Source organism: Pungitius pungitius, chromosome 19 (genome assembly GCF_949316345.1).
Source record: "Pungitius pungitius chromosome 19, fPunPun2.1, whole genome shotgun sequence".
NCBI lineage: Eukaryota > Metazoa > Chordata > Actinopteri > Perciformes > Gasterosteidae > Pungitius > Pungitius pungitius.
The window spans coordinates 9,164,373-9,180,728 of record NC_084918.1 but is presented as its reverse complement, the minus strand read 5'-3'; the positions used below and the strand labels follow the sequence as shown (position 1 = coordinate 9,180,728).

General features: G+C 45.8%; 1 protein-coding gene across 5 annotated transcripts in view; it reads left to right on the top strand.

The window, feature by feature from the left end:
• Positions 1 to 16,356, top strand: part of zfhx4 (zinc finger homeobox 4) — a 90,707-nt gene that overhangs the window by 40,921 nt on the left and 33,430 nt on the right. For all 5 annotated transcript variants that reach the window (XM_037456115.2, XM_037456112.2, XM_037456114.2 and 2 more), the window contains exon 6: positions 12,216 to 12,450. In XM_037456115.2, the coding sequence (XP_037312012.2) occupies positions 12,216 to 12,450 (235 nt within the window). The remainder of the gene's footprint in view (positions 1 to 12,215; positions 12,451 to 16,356) is intronic.

Sequence of the window (16,356 nt, the reverse complement as noted above, 5' to 3'; positions counted from 1 at the left end):
GTAAATTCTGAACTAAAGTGGTGCCAGCACATTGGCACACATAGAGTTAACCTATAGGATCAGCTTGATCAGCCCACACTAATCAGATTCACCTGACTGTCATAAGAAGACTTTAGCATCAGCGTGTGTGTGTGTGTGTGAGTGTGTGTGTGTGTGCGCGTGTGTTTGTGTGTGTCTACATTTTAGAGTGTTGAGCAACTCTTGGCAGCTGTTGATGTTAAAGTTGATTTAAAATGAGGCAATAACCAAATAGTTGAACACTAGCTGCTATGTAATCTTGCAAAGAAAACTATTTATATCAGTTGTGATTAAATGTACAAACCCAACAAGTACAATCAACAGTTCAGAAAATAAAACCAAAAGGCTTTTGTAATTTTCAATCTTATTTTGCTTTCCAAGAAAAGTAAGTGAAGTAGCAGAGTAATGTTTTAGGCACACAAACAACAGTGTGTGCAGGCAAGAGAGAGCCATCCGAATGCCCCCTCGGTGCACCCGTACACCCCGGTACCTCATCTACCCACCCACCCACCCACCCACCACACGGGCCTCAAATAATCTGTTCCACAGATGACGCTTTTAATGCCTCTGGCAGAAAACCCTCTATTTTACCCTTGGACATGTGGTATTAGAGCAGAGAGAGAGAGGCCGAAAGTAAGCATAAAGCAGCAGTGGAGACCGGGGGGAAAAAAAATCATTTCTTTATTTGACCAGAAAAAACACCTCTCCTTTTATGTATTGGCAGAGGTGAAAAGCACATGGGGATGGAGGTAGCTTGGCCGGGCACATAAAAGATCCTAGTGTTGACGACATTACCATCTGTTTTTTTGGAAACGCTGAATATCTTTATGGCATGGGAAACCATTTGAAGATACAAACAAAAAGCATATTCAGGAGATTTTATGGCAGCTTTGTAGTAGCAATGGAGTACTTCTAAGGGGAATTGAGAGTTTAAAAGTTTTTTTTTTTCCCCCACACTTTGAAACTGCAAAGAGGCAAATGACATTAACAGCACATTGACATCCAGTCATCTGGTGTCCAGGGCACAGCAGGTGGTGCAGGAAGTGATACACACAAAGCGGATGTCCACGCCTGGCTTCTTATTGGAGACGAAATGTAGGAAATCCAACTGGTGTAATGAGGGTCTAGCGCACACAGTGTTTTTTGTCACATTATCTTTCATGGCACAAAGTTATTAAGTTAGTATGTAAAAGCGGACACATAGAACCTTACCCCAGTGTTATCACAGCTGCCAAGTGCAAGTCTTTATACCCTGGAAACACTTTAACTGGTGAAATGGAAGATGTTTTAATGTAGCGTTTGCCGTAGCATTGCGAGTCCGTCGCTGGCCTAGCGCATGTTTACCTTTAGCGCCGAGGATGATGATGCGTGGCTTCGTTATGATTTTTAATAACAAACACAGGCCTTAAATGCACATGGAGGCAAGAGTAAATCTGTCATTGCCATTCCCAAGTGCTGGGGGGTTAAGTGGGGGGTTTAGTTCGTAGTGAGCATGTGTGTCTGCGTGTGCGTGTCCCCACAGAGCTTTGAGGTCTAGAACTGGGCTGCGCTCGCCCTTGGGTCATTAGAAGTTGAGAATGTTCATGGTCAGTGTGGCGTGGTCAAGGACCGCCCGCACACACGCCGTGGGTCTCGTAGGCCACGGCACCTGTTTCTCAGATGGCTATCCGGGTGAATCTTTTAACCGGGGTCCACTGATCTGTTTTTCTTTTCCGTATTTTTTTTCCCCTTGAACTTGGGCTTTTTTCAGATGGCGCTTTGTAAGCGGGACATACAACAGAAGAAGAACAGAGATAGAAGGTGTCTCCTTTCTGACGCCCTCTCCCACTTTTTTACTCCCTGTGTCTCACTCTCTTTGTTTTGTCTCTGACTGTCTCTTTCTCCCATTGTCTCTCTCTTCTTCTATCGCTCCCTTGGGGTGCCGCAGATAGGCCATCTCATTACCCATGATCCTCTTGGCAGCACCATGGCCAGGAAACGAGGGGTTGGGGGAATTAAATGAGGGTGGTGATGGAAGGTGGGAGGGATTAAAGGAAAAGAAGGAGAAGAGGGAAGGGGGCGGGACTTAGGTGCATCAAAGGGAGTGACCTTTTCTCATTTTTATTATTATCTCCTTTGTATTTTTCTTCATACTTCTTTTTGACTTTTTTCATCAACCATTTTTTCCTTTCAACCTCACCCATCACCATCCCTCCTACCTCCCATTTTATTCCTACTCCATCTCCTTCAAATGGAGATGCATGTGCTTATACGTCTGTGATATCAAGCCAACTGCTCTGCCGTGGCCATTAGCAAGGGTCAACCCGGCCTACTCTCATTTGAAAATCAAATGGCCCTATATATATGCAACCCAAATTATTGGACTGTCATTTGGACTGGGGAACTGGACAGGAGATTGACTCTCGTAGATTTGCATAAAAAGCCATTGCGCCTTAATATAAAATTAAAATGGCTCTACTTAAAATGCATGGCATCATTGATGGCACACTAAAAACACACGAGAGCATATGTGCATCCATCCAGAGGTTTGGTATTACACACATTCGTGGAGAGACACACTCACACATACAGTTTCTGCAATCCAATATTATATCTTTGTTATCAAGTTACCATTTTCCACTTGAGCCCATGTCTGCCTGCTGCAGACGCTGTCTCTCGATCACTGCGTCCTTGTCTCGCAGACAGACCTCAAGACTTTATCTTCGAAATGGAATATTTGCCGACACTTCACACAAGATGCTACTTGACTGCGAGACAAAGATTTTCATGTTCTTCATGTCACTGAGACTGATGATGCAGCCAGCCGCTGAGAGTTTGACGCTGTGAACCCGACCTGACGAATGAATTCACTTCAGGGTTTTTGCCAGAAAGGTTGTCTCTCTGTCTGTCTGCATGTCTCTTCATTCTTTACTTCTACTTATTTTTTTCACCCGGTCTCTCTCCCTCGCTCTCTTTCTCTCTCTCTCTCCCTCGCTCTCTCTCTCTCCCTCTCTCTCTCTCTCTCTCTCTCACTGCGAGGCAGAGAGACGCCGGTTAGTAGATTATTCAAATCGTCTCCTCTTTCACCTGCGTGGAGATTACAATGGAAATCTCTCAGAGGTCTGTGCCTGAAGTGGGGGATGGAGGGAGGTGGCTAATTAAAACCTAAAAGCAGGTGTGTTTGTGTGACGATGCTCTTGCTTTGTGCGTTTGACAGGTTTGAATGGATGGACTTACCCACCCTTCCCCCCCTTTTTCCCAATAATCCTCATAGATATTAATAAGAGTTTCGCCCATTCCCTCTCCAACGCCTCAAACAGATGGTCGACAGAGCATTAGTGTGTGTGTGTGTGTGTGTTTGCCATGTCCAGCCTCGGTCCAGCTCCTGATTGACACTTATTCGTAATGTGTAATTACCCTAGCCAGCCTACCCCTCCTCTCCCTTCTACTTCTTGACCCTCCGGTGAATTAGTCAAGGTTTGCGGACTGCGTTGGAAGGAACCTTTTTTTCTTACTTTTGCAAGGTGTGTTTCTAGAGTAAGACAAAGAAAAAAAAAGCCTGGGTCTGGTTTTCTCATATTAATAGCCAGATGTGATCCTCCTCATAATCATCCCCACTCTTCTCTAAGCTGCGGGTCATTTGGGCCGGGCCCTGGCCAAGCCATTTGTCCATGTGTAGGGGACTGTGAAGCAGATCGGGGCTGACAGGTATGGGAACGATAGCAGAGAGTGGAGGGGGGGCTGGGGGGGGCTCAGGGTCTTCCAGACCACCAGAAGGAAGGGAACATTGCAGGGATACAGGAACAAAAGAAGCTAGCAGGAGTTTGTCTTTTTTCTTTTTTTTCCCCCCCCTCGGCTCATTTGAAGCCTCCCACCCAACACCCACCCAAATACACACTTCCCTCCTCCTCCTCTTTCCAGCTCCACACCCCCCACTCACACACTTGTCTTCCTCCTCCTTTTCTTCCGTCCTCAACTCCTCCCTATTGCTTTTTTTCTCTGGGGTCTTGATCATGCTGTTGGGACAAAGATAACAAGTATTTTTGAAAAAAGGCTCATCAAAGCATGCGCATGTGATCTCTCAGGGCACGTTGCCTTTGCTTTTGATACCTTGATTTGATCAGAGCTGACATGGCAGAGAGATCAGATGAATATTTTTTGTAAGTTCATTAGCGTTACTTTTGAGATCACCTGACACTAAAATTTAATTTTGGTTTGAAAATGTTCATATGAATCTCGACTCATAATACTTTTCATGCCAATTAGTCACCAAGGTGTTCTATTCTTGAAAAAGTCTCAAATCATCTGTAGAATGGTATTTAGATAGAACAATAACTACTTTCCCCTGTTATGAAGCTATCAGAATATTGATATGGACAAAGTTGAACCGAAATACTCCTCAGCGCCTTTCCAAATCAATAATCAATCGATTGGAGGTAATTGTGCCTCTCTTGGAATGGTCCCAAGTCTCTCTCTCTCTCTCCTTCACACACTCTCTGTTATTATCAGCATGTCGCCCAGTATTCGGACTTTCAGCATTCCAGCCGTAATTGATTTTAACCATTAGGTGCTCAGTGAATAGATGAGTGGTGGGAGATGTCCCATTAATACGGTGCAAAAAAGAGAGAGACAGGGATGAAAAGAGAGCGAGAACTAGGGAAGAGAGAAGGATTGAGGCATGTTGTGGAGAAAGAGGAACTGACCCGTCCTGCTGTCTGTCTGTCTGTCTCTACCAATAGCGTTCTATCCCTGCAGAAGCACAATACCGATGACCTCCTGTGAGTTCAAGCAGCTTAGTTTCTGCGAGTAATCCTTGATGCTTTGAAATAGACCTGATAGAAAGCCCACTTGCTTGTTCGGAATTAATGTGGGTTGGGTGAGGGAGTTGCGGGTACCGTTTTTTTTAAACATTTAGTTAAATTTAGTTAAATTAACCCACTGGAATTACCATATTTAATTGTAACTGTGACTTATATACAGGGAATCGTCAGGAATGGACCGTTTTTAAAAGCATGTTGCATGGCAGATGGGGGACTTCCATTTAACACTGTTGTATATTATCAGCCTCGTGCATTAAAACGTCCCCCTTATCTATTGTTTATCTTCAGTTTTACTACTGTAGCTTATTATTCCTTTCTGTAGTTGCCCATCCCCTACAGTGGCCATTTTGAATCTTGAGTGCAGCTGAGAGTTGCCTTTCCAATGATTCCTGAAGATATAATTTTTTTTTTTTTTTTTTTACTCTGTTCTTCCTCCTCCTTTTCCTCATTCTAGCAGGAGTGTAGGTTAGGACTAGGGGTAGAGGCGGATGGCGTGGAGAGGGGGGAGGCGGGGGGGGGGGGGGGGGGGGAACAAAGGCAAACATTTGAGTAATCTTCAAAGAGCCCATTGGTATGTTGAGTGGACGCTGGTATGTGGACTGCGGCTGAGGCTTTTTCAGGGGAAAACAATATCCTTCCTTTAGACGGCCTGGTCAAACACTACCAGCCAGGCGACTGCCCAGTGCTGCCACCGCTATCAGCTTAAATCACCCCCCTCCCCCACCACCCTCAACCCCCCCCCCCCCCCCCTTTTCCCGGGCTCAAGCAGAAAATGGTAGGGTCCTCTACAACGCCGGAACAGCACAGAGCTCATCATTATAGGTTTACGGGGGGGGGATAGACAGGACATCATCGCGTCGGAGGCTATGGCAGAAAATTGTTATCTCTGTCAGTAGAGACAGAGTCGCCATTTAAATGTCTTGAGTTTTGATCAAGAGGGATGAAGCAGACAGAAAGAGAGCGACGCTCCTCCGCCTCGCGTCGTCGGGAGAGATCAAGTGTGCCATCTTGTAGGTCAACTGCAAGACGTTTGATTTCCTGTGGAAATATGCAAAACTGGGCTTCTGAAGAGGTGCTTTGTTTGTGCGCCGCCTGGCAGAGGTGCCACTCCAGAGTGTGTGTGTGTGTGTGTGTGTGTGTGTGTGAAAATACTTGGAAACAGGTTTCGGATATGACAAGTCCAATTGTTTCCAAGGAAATAAGGCCTAGATATTACATTTACTTTTAGGAAGTTGGACATTCTGTGAATTCATACGTCGTATTTAAACTTAGTTAGATTAAGAAGGGCGCATTTGTAGTGATTGGTTTCACTGGGTTTGATGAATGCAGCTCTAAAAAAGAAAAGAAGCTGCCAGTCTGCCATTTTGTGACAGTTTCAAAATGAATTCCCTTTGTCCAGTAATCACTAGCCATTTTCTCACGAGGATCCACCCCGGGGATAATTTCTCCCATTTCTCTGTCATTAGCAGGATCTGGTATTAGGCTTGTGTTTTGTTCCCTGTACCTTTTGTTTCGTGCTAAGTGAAACCATGCGACAGGGTAGGGGCTAACTGAAAAACAATACTCCCCTTCACAGGCTCAGGAATGTGTAATTAGTGATTTGAACCCGACTACACTCGTCTAGATTCTTCCCTATCATTCTCTCTCTCTCTCTCTCTCTCTCCTTTTCTTTTGTTCTCTCGGTTATACATTGTCAGCCTCTTTGCTTCTCAATCTACCGGTTAGTTTCCATCACTGGATGTTTCTGTCATTCACGTTGTCTAACTGTCTTTAATAGCCTCCCTTAGAAACATTGCTGCTCCTCTCGGCACCCAAAAGTATTTTCCCTTCTTTTCCTCTTCAGTTTTAGTTAAACGTAACAAAGTCAGTGCAGTACAAACCTCTTTGATGGTACCAGCCAATAAACCGGAGCCCTCTTTATTTTTGTTTTTCTACCGTCAATTAGGCCTTGCCTTGATTTCCCAAAAGCATCTCTGCATGTCTGGAAAAATGGGAAATTATGAAGCCTGCCCAAACCCAGCAGTATTTGCACAGCACTGGAAAAAGATCATCCCACAAGCATGTTATCATTCCGATGATCTTGATTGCAGCATTTTATGATCTCTGTCCGATGCGAGTTGATGGAAGAGATCATCTGAGCTGCAGTACGGTTTAGGGAAATGGGGAGGCCTGGTCAGTCTCACCTGACTGTGATGGAGACAAGCGGGGGCTTTTAGACCCTAATGGGATAAGGTCAGGATGGCTAATAGGGAGTAAGTGGCTGAGGCATGCTGTCTAAATCTAATGCTAATGTAAATACTGATCCATTTTCATGGGGGGGCGGAGGTGAGCTGGCTTTCAAGACACCTAACACACATACATGCACTGGTGCGTAAGTAAGAGTCGTCTGCTAGAATCTGTTATTCCCAACTGCTGGGTCAGTACTTTACAAAACATGTGGTTACTGCGTTAGAGACAAAAGGTATTTCCTCCACGTTCATTGACCGAGACCAAAATAAATGGATAATGTTGTAAATCCACAAGCGGATTTGCATTTTTCTGGGCATGGGCAATAGAGAGAGTAAGAGATAGAGTCAGGAGGGATTTTTTTCCAAACAAGGGACCACAGGTCAGGAAGCTGTAACCTTCAGATTGACCTTTGCTCCATATGTCAGACACACTTACGTCACTGCTATAAGTGTGTGTGTGTGGGGGGGGGGGGACAGTCAACTGGACTTGCCTTATTCTCCAAGCTCTGTGCAAAGTCAAAGGAAGCAAAATGCGTCGGCACAGGAGCGGGGAAGAGTGGCAGGAACGCTAGTGTGGCTCAAGACTCACGGTGATAACTCATTTATTTGTCCTGCTGGCATCATGCGCTGGACGCTGATTATTATTATTATTATTGGTCGACCTAAGCTAAGCTCGCCCACAGGCCCCGCACGTCATGGACAGCCCCCACAGCCCCGATCGCTTGTGATTGCCCAACAGGCGCAGCCGAGAGAAACAAGGAGAGGCTCTTCAGCCCCATGGGTTTTCTTTAGTAGGGGTAGTGCAGAAGGTGAAGATGGCCAATCCGGAAAGAGAAGGAGGGTCATGTCGGTCGGAGGGGCTGTTTTGTCTGCTTCCCCCACTATGAGAGCGAGCGGCAGAAAGCAGGAGACGTGCCTGCGGATGTGCGCGTATCCGACGTGCACTCAGCACTTTTTGGGTTTGTGCCCCTCATTTGCATATCCGTGCGTGCGCAGCACTACATCCGCTGCAAAGCGCATGGGCCCATACCTGGGCCCTCAGTGTATCTTTTCAGCAGTGCACATCCACTGGCGGTGATCTCGCGTTGCATCTATGTCTTGGGGGCTGAGCGGCGGGTTTGCCAGTAACATGTGTTAGCGAGGCGGTAGCGCCGATGGAATTCTAAACTTGGCAGCCTTCCAGGCAGCGCTGGTATGTGTTTAAAATACTTTCAAGGAACAAAACATGCTTTTGTTGTTTGCCGGGCCAAGTGGGGCTGTTTTTGTCTCCGATGGCCCCCCCGGGGGCCCTGGGGATAGCACCGGAAATCTGGTGACGTTCCAAAAAAGAGGGTATACCCAACAATAAGCTTACTGCTCCCCCTTAAAAAGAAAAGAAAAGAGAAACACTGATGAAAGGAGATGAAGAGTTTTTTTCTGCATGCACATACTCTCAGCGGACACAAATAGAAAAACAGGATGTATGTGCTGATTCTTTACACATAAGTATCTCACACTCTGACACACACACACAGACTGGTTGTTAAGACCTATCCCCGGTAGCAGAGGGTTCTTATTTTCCGTATGCATTCATTAACTGACTAGTCCTACACTTAACGACAGGAAAGAGTCATGTTTGTACCGAATACCCTAATTTGTCATTTGGTAAACGGAGGAAAATACACCCCCACTGCTTTGCACTGCTCTCAAAACATTTTTCTCCTAGTAGCACGGCACACGCACAATCACAGGCAAAGACAAAGAGACAGCAAATCCACTTTTGAGTTAAAATGTAGTGTTGGAATTATTGATTCATAAAGAATCCTTCACACACACACACACACAGACAGATGCAGTAGAAGAAAAGAAGCACAAGAATTATACCCCCACGCAACCGGATGCACACACACACACACTTACTTGCGCATGCACAGTGAGATAAAACAAGTTGTGAGAAGATGTCTTTTGCCGTGGCTTATTAAGAATTCAGCTAATGAGGCAGCTTTGTCACCACACATAGAACAAATGAATATGAGACAGCAGTGCTGCTTCCCTCCCCCCCAAACCCAGGGAGCGAGCGGGCGTTTCTGTTTATGTGTGTGTGAGAAAGGTGTTTTGTAAACATCTCATTCTGCATAATGAATGCAGTCCTCTGTCATCCTCACACACACACACACACACACACACACACACACACACACACACACACACACACACACACATACATATGCAGCAAACCACTACACAAGGGAGCATCCCTTACCTGTCAAATAGACTGTCTTCCCCTCTCCTTATACAAGTCCCAGTGTGTGTCTGTGTGTGTGTGTGTGTGTGTGTGTCATCGACAGGGCTGACAATGTTTTGTTTTTGACAGGTAAACAGGAAGTCCCGAGTGTCATCATTTGCATTATGTGTATGGGGAGGTATGTCCTCCACCATCCAGAGATGTCAGTGCCATGTTTGGGTCCACCCAGGGAGCGCTGCTTAGCTGTTTTTGATTGGCCCACAGGGAGTGTATGCTTATTTGTTTGTTTGCCAAACACTAATCCCCAACAATTAACCGCCCGGGCACTCTAGAGAGGTGCCATATTGACAGGGACCAAACCCTTTTTCGGCATCCCGCGCACATACACACACACATACCCAAGCGTATGACGCAAATGTGTGTACAGCACATATACACACACGCACAAATCAACGGCAGCCCGAATAACATACAGCAGACTCACACACAGGCACCGACCCAGGAGCAGGAACAGTGTGTTTGTGTGTTTGAATATGCATTACACAGCCCACGCCTGGCAGGAGTCAAAGCGCTGCTTTAGAAGTTCATAAATCATGGATGTTCTGGCCTGTGATCACCAGACCGCCTGCGTTTCAGGCCTGCAGAGTGCCAGAGAGCGACAGACAGCCCTCTAGTTTAGGTCTTAAACAAACCCTCTGGAATGTGCTGATGGGGAGAGAATTAATATTAGGTCTTAACCTATCCGGCAGCCCGGATCAACCCCAAGTATATCATCCAGCTATCTCCGCCTACGCCTCAGATCCTAAAAACAAACCAATATTATAACTTTGGACATGGTTGGATGTGACGCGTCCTATGCCACCATTTGATTTATACGGATATTTGCAATTGCCTTAACGGCCATGTCATTAGGAACATCCTGATACGACTCTCAACTATCATTCCTGTTTCCTCTGCAAAGCAAATGTGTCACTTAACACAGCACCGTTCCAATGAGCTTTTCTGCTTTAGCAGTCATTGAGGGAAAGAAAGGCCCCTGTTTGATTACTACTTTTTCATTTGATTCTAAATACCGACTTTTCTAGCGGAGTGGTTATGAAAGGTTTATTGCTGTGGAGTCCAGACACGATTTAATCGAGAAAGAACAAATATCACACTGGACAAATATCACAAATGATGTTTTTATAATGTTGTAATAATAGAGTATAGGAGCTTTTGTGCGTGGTGTCTAGCATGTGGCATGCAAGGACATTATGAGGGTCTAGAACAAGGTGAGTGGTCCATCCAGCCGGTTTTTGCCACATATCCTGCGCTGCGGTCTTAATACTTTAACTCCTTCACTTTGGGGCATTAATTCACTCCCGACCACGGGGGAGCGAAGCCACCGCAGCGAGCAGCAGGACATGATTGGTAGCATTTAAAAAGAATTTGAAAAAAATGATATTGCAATGAAAATAGATAAGGCGATGATATGTTGCGTTTGCTTGCATGAGCACACGTGTTTGTGTGTGTGTGTGTGTGTGTGTGTGTGTGTGTGTGTGTGTGTGTGTGTGTGGTTTCCACGGTAAGGCTCAGCAGCCCAGTTCTCCTGCGGGGGAGTGAGGGGAAGAAAGAAAAGAAGCAGAGAGAAGGAGTAAGGGAGGCCTCCTTTCACAGAGAAACAAAGATAGCTGTAATTAATGGCCCTGAGCTCTGGACTAGGGGAGCTTTCTTCTGACAACTCCGACTTAATTAAAACTTAAGACTTCTGAAAGGGCCTCTGACTGCGAGGGGACGTCCCACCGTCTCGTGAGAAAAACCTTGTAAGATTTTCTACAAAAGAAAGAAAGAGGTAGAGACAGAGAGAAAAGATGTGTTAGCGGCTGTAGCTATGTTGCTAATCCCTGTTTGTCAAAGGAGGAAGAGGAAAGGAGGGGTCGAGGGGGGTGTTATAGGAACTCACACACCTGCAGCTAACTGCTCCCCCATCATTCCTACCCCTCCCACCACACATACATTTATTCCCCCGGTCCCTCTATTCTTGCTCCATATGCAACAATGCTCAGGAGGAAGTATTTTATTTCACTTTTCACGTGCTCCGAGAACAAAAACGCCTTCTCCTATAGGAGCCATGAGTTGCAGAGTGAGGTTGATACTCGCACGCACGCCATTATGTCTAATAATTCATGCATAGAACCCTGCACCTGTGTCTCACATGGCTGTATGAATAAATCTTAACAAAGCATAAACCAACCTTCGTGAACCACCTCTGTGTCTGTGTCTGTTTTCCTGGCTCTCTTTTCCTCTGCGGGTCTCTCTCTCTCTCCCCCTCTCTGTGTCCCTCCTCCTTCCCCTCCCTCCAACAGAGGATCAGATAATAAAAGCCTGGCCTGGTCTTTTGTTTTTGTGCATTGTTCATTAGCCCGGCAGCAACAACAGAGGCACACTTGATATGCTTGGCTTGACTGGGTGTATGGGAGCAGGGCAAGGTGGGATGGGGGGCTGTGCGTGCATGTGCTTATGCGTGTGTGTGTGTGTGTGTGTGTCTGTGCACACGCACAAATCGAGGTAGGGGGTAGCTTTGCAAGGCTGCAATGCCATTAAAGAGGCAACTGGAAATTAAGGGCTTGCAACTGACAGCACACGTTGAATGAGAAGCCCCTGCAGCTGCCAACAATGAGCGGAGCTGCACAATGTGCATGTTGAAGACAAAAACAGTGTTCTGAACTCAACATTTTTATCTGACTTTTTGGGTGTGGGTGTTAATCTGTGTCCAGTTCATTTGGAATGCGTAGTGCCTGAGTATAAACACAACAACTCCAAACTCTCATCCGTTTATAATGCTCCCTCCTCATTCGGGGTGAGAAGATTAAATCGAGTGTCGAAAGATGCAGCCACTGCTCCCCGGATTGAGTGAAACGAAAAGGAGCGAAGTCATCTCACACCCTCCTCCCTTCTGTCCCGCAGCACCTGCAGAAGCAGGACAGCGCGTACACCCTGGAGTCGTGTGTCTACTACTGCACGCTGTGCGACTACTCCACCAAGGCCCGCCTCAACCTGGTGCAGCACAGCCGCTCGGCGCGCCACCAGCAGAACGAGGGGCTGAGGAAGCTCCAGCTGCACCAGCAAGGCCTGGGGGGGGACGAGGACGGACTGAGCTTCAACGAGCTGTTCTACGTCAAGGAATGCCGCTCCAGCCAAGGTCTGTGCTTCCTTATCCCGCTTTGTCTGTTTGCTCCAGTGAGTGTTTTAATGTTTTTTTAGGGCTATTTCAGTGCAGTTCTCAGGGGGTCATGCGTCATTTCCTTTTTAGGGTTTTATCGCTTTTCATTTTTTTGTCTTCGGTAAACACATGCCGTTCAGGTTTTAGTTAAAGGCTTAATCTAGTTTGTGGCGGTCAAGTTGTCTTTCTTTGAGTTCTGTTCCATCTTTCTTTACTTTTATGCCCCTCATCTTTTTTCCCCTTTTCTTGCACTGCCCCTTTATTCTGTCAAACCTCTCACCCACCCTCCCTCCCCCATTGGCCTCGCTATCCAGATCACGTCTCTCGATACAGACCCGTCCATTCCTCCTAATCTCTCCAAAATGAGCATACTGTTCCTATTAGGCTGCCGCGCTTATTTGTGCAACACACACACACACACACGCAGTGTCCTGTGCACAGGGACATCCCAGGCAGGCAAGCAGTCAGCTTATGAAATTTCACCTTGGGAGTATCTCACAGTAAAACAGCCTGTACACACGTACGTTAGTCACACACACATACATTACTCAAACACACGCACACACACACACACGGTCTCTCCCTGGAGTGAGCTTTCATTTCCTTTCTCATGACCAAAGCAATTTGGCTTTCATTTAAGACTCTCCGTCCTGCCAGCAGCTAATAAGTGTAACAGAACTGTAAAACATTCAGAGAGACAAAGAAAAAAGAAAAAGATTAATCGTTTTTCTATGAGTGGGGGCTGGATGGTTGGTGAGGGGTTTCAGGGTGTAACAGGAGGGGGCTACGCTGTAATTTAAACCAGAAGACCAAGAGTCAGGGTCCATTATTTAGTCATCCCTATGTTAATGCTGCTGGGAGAAAATAAGCGCTTAACTTGTTTTTACTTTGCTTGACCTGAAGGAGCGGGTGGGATATATTGGAGGGGGGGGGGTGGTAACACATTTTGAATAGCATTCCAGAATAGCATTAGTCCATACATCCATCTGTGTGTGTGTATGTGTGTGTGTCTGTGTGTCTGTGTGTCTGTGCTCCCCAAAGTGTCCTGTTTATATTGTACATGTACTCCCGAGACAGATGGGGGTCCAGCACTTAGAAACATATGTGAATCCCAACACACACACACACACACACACACACACACACACACACACACACACACACACACACACACGCAAACAGGAGATCTCCCAATCCTGAAATGGAGACTGTGGCTGCCATACGGTTGGCTTTAATTACACATGAATCAAAGTTTCGGTGAAATTTGGGGTACAGCAGAAAAGCATGCCTAGATAAATCATTAACGTATATTTTAACATGCCCCCTCCCCCTCCCTCCCATCCACCCCCCCTCCTCCCTCTGTCTTCCTATTGCCCTCTTTTTGTATCTCTCCTTTTTTTTGTCCCGCTCGTTCCATCTAAAATTCTCTCCTGTTCCTGTTTTTATTATCCAGAACAAAAGCCCAACTGCAAATCCTTTCTTCTTCTTTTTACATCTCACACCAGCACACATTCAGGTTTAAAAACCTGTCAAACGCAATATCCGCCTGGCGCACTTATTTCAAATGTTCCACTCTTAAAACGCACCCCATTTGTAGCCAGGGCCTTTGTTTTATACTTTGGCTTTGATGCCACATCGTGAATTTCCATGAGGAAGCGAGTGCAAAGCTTAAGCGGACGCTGGCAGCGTCAAAAATGCTATGCCACGTTTTCGGATGCCCTCTATTATTTTTAGTGAACAGTTTTCTTTCACTTTCAAGGTACGAGGTAAATATTTTCAACGGTATTTCCTTGTAGACTTTACCATTTTGGCTGGTTTCTGCCGGGATTGGTGTTTCAACCAGAGCTCAAACACTGATATTTAATTGAATAAATCAGAGCTGGATTCTTGTTCAATAGTTCTGTCAAATTCAGTTCTTTCTTAAGCTGAGCCTTTGTGCTTTTCACAAACATTACATGCTATATTATATAGGGGAGATAATGTTATAGCTGCTTTGGGCTGCTATAGTGATAGATCATGTGACTGTTTTCACCAATGGAAAAGGCTCTATGGACGGCAACATTTCCAGCCAGTGTCGTATTTAAGGACCCTCTATTTGTGTGTACGTGCGTGTGTATGCGTGCTGTTAGTTTTCTGGGGCAACAACTCCTGACTCGAGCACTTTCTGTTCATTAGAGGCTGGTATGAAAAAGATTAATTTAAGTGCTGACCGGTATCTTTCTCTTAAAGCCTGGGACCTGGCACTGAGCCAGATAATTATAGGCCCATTTGGGAATAAGAGTTCTAATGCTTTGGACTTTATGTACATGTGAATGGCTTTCATTAAACAATTGTGATGCTGATTTTATGGCCTAATTAAGGATACAGTGCTGCACAGACGCACCGCAAGGGCATAGGTGTTTTGAACACTTGTGCCGGGCTGCATTGCGTGCAGGTCAATACGCGTGTTTTCTCATGCAGGTTTATGTGAAAAACCCTTCACTCGTTGTCATCCCCGTCGAGTCTGATGAGATCTCATCCTTTTTACACTTGGAAAAGAGAAACGTTCAGCTGTGTCCAGCCCAATGTGACCCAACTGCTGAGATAAATCACTCTTCTCTGTGTACAATTAGAAGTGTTTGAGAAAATTGAGTTTATGAAAATATGCCAGTTTGCATCAGAGGAGCGGCCATGAATGAATTGCCTACTCGACATGGAGGACTTGGAGGCCATTTTGCTTTGAGTTTTGTCCAAAAGTTGATTAAAAAATCAGATGTTTTTGTGCCCTTCTCTTAATTAAGTTAAGTCCTTAATAGAGCTGTTTAGTCAAAATGAAGCTGATTAAGAAAATTTGACAGATTGCTAGTCACGGGTATTCCATCATTGATTATATCATTCCAACAATTAGTTTTTTTTGAGACAATGTCTCAAGGGAAGTTGTTCCAGGGATTTCTCTCCCTCTGTCTTAACATTTGACCATTTGTTCAGCCATAAAGAACACTGAGCAGGCGTGTGTGTTTGTGTGTGTGTGTGTGTGCTCATAAGTGTGTTTTTCTACAGGTGTCCTCCCTGCTCCATCATGTGTAAGCTCCTCATAAGCCATACCAAGCAGAAACACAAGGGCCTTTTATACATACTTTAGTTTCCCTCAATTGTTTCCCCTTTTGCTCCCTCTGTCCCTCACAAAGAGGGAAGGGAGATGGGATCTTATGGAGGTAATTATTCCTGAGAGCCCGGCCCTGTCATCCATCCGTCCACCACAACATCACCCGCATATCTCCATCCCTCTATAACCCCCAGCCCCATCCAACATGCATTAAAGAGGGAGGGAGAGGACCCTCTTTGTTTGAGGCCCCCTTTTAAACAAAAGACCTTTTCTGACTTAGAGAGAGCGAAAACACTTCTACCACTGGTGTACTCGTTTGTATATGAGTGTGTGTGTGTGTGTGTCCAGGACCTTCTGTTTTCCCTGAGTGATAAGGCTCACGGTTATTTTTGTTTCCAGTCAAATTAGTGTAGCTGTGCTAACCATTTAGATGGCAGCTGTAGGCTAAAAGCGGAGCCTAATGGACACTCATTGTCCCCGTATGTACTTGTGCTTCCAGCATACAAGATCAAGGGGCGCTTCTTGCAGGACTAAATGTGCGCTGCGTGGCCTGTTTTCAATATTATCGAACCCAAACTTCAGTCTGAGTCTGAACTCGGGCAAAGCACTGAACACAATCCTTTTCAATGTGGGAGAGGGCTTCACTATTTCCCCAAAAGCATTCTGACGCGATGACACCGAGGCATCTTTCGAGGTTTCAGGTTTTCCCTTCTGCCTCACTTTCACTTCTTCATCTCTACCCCCCCCCCTCTCCCTCTGGGTAGTGGGGGCTGCCATTCCAGCGGTTGTCTTCTCTTTTA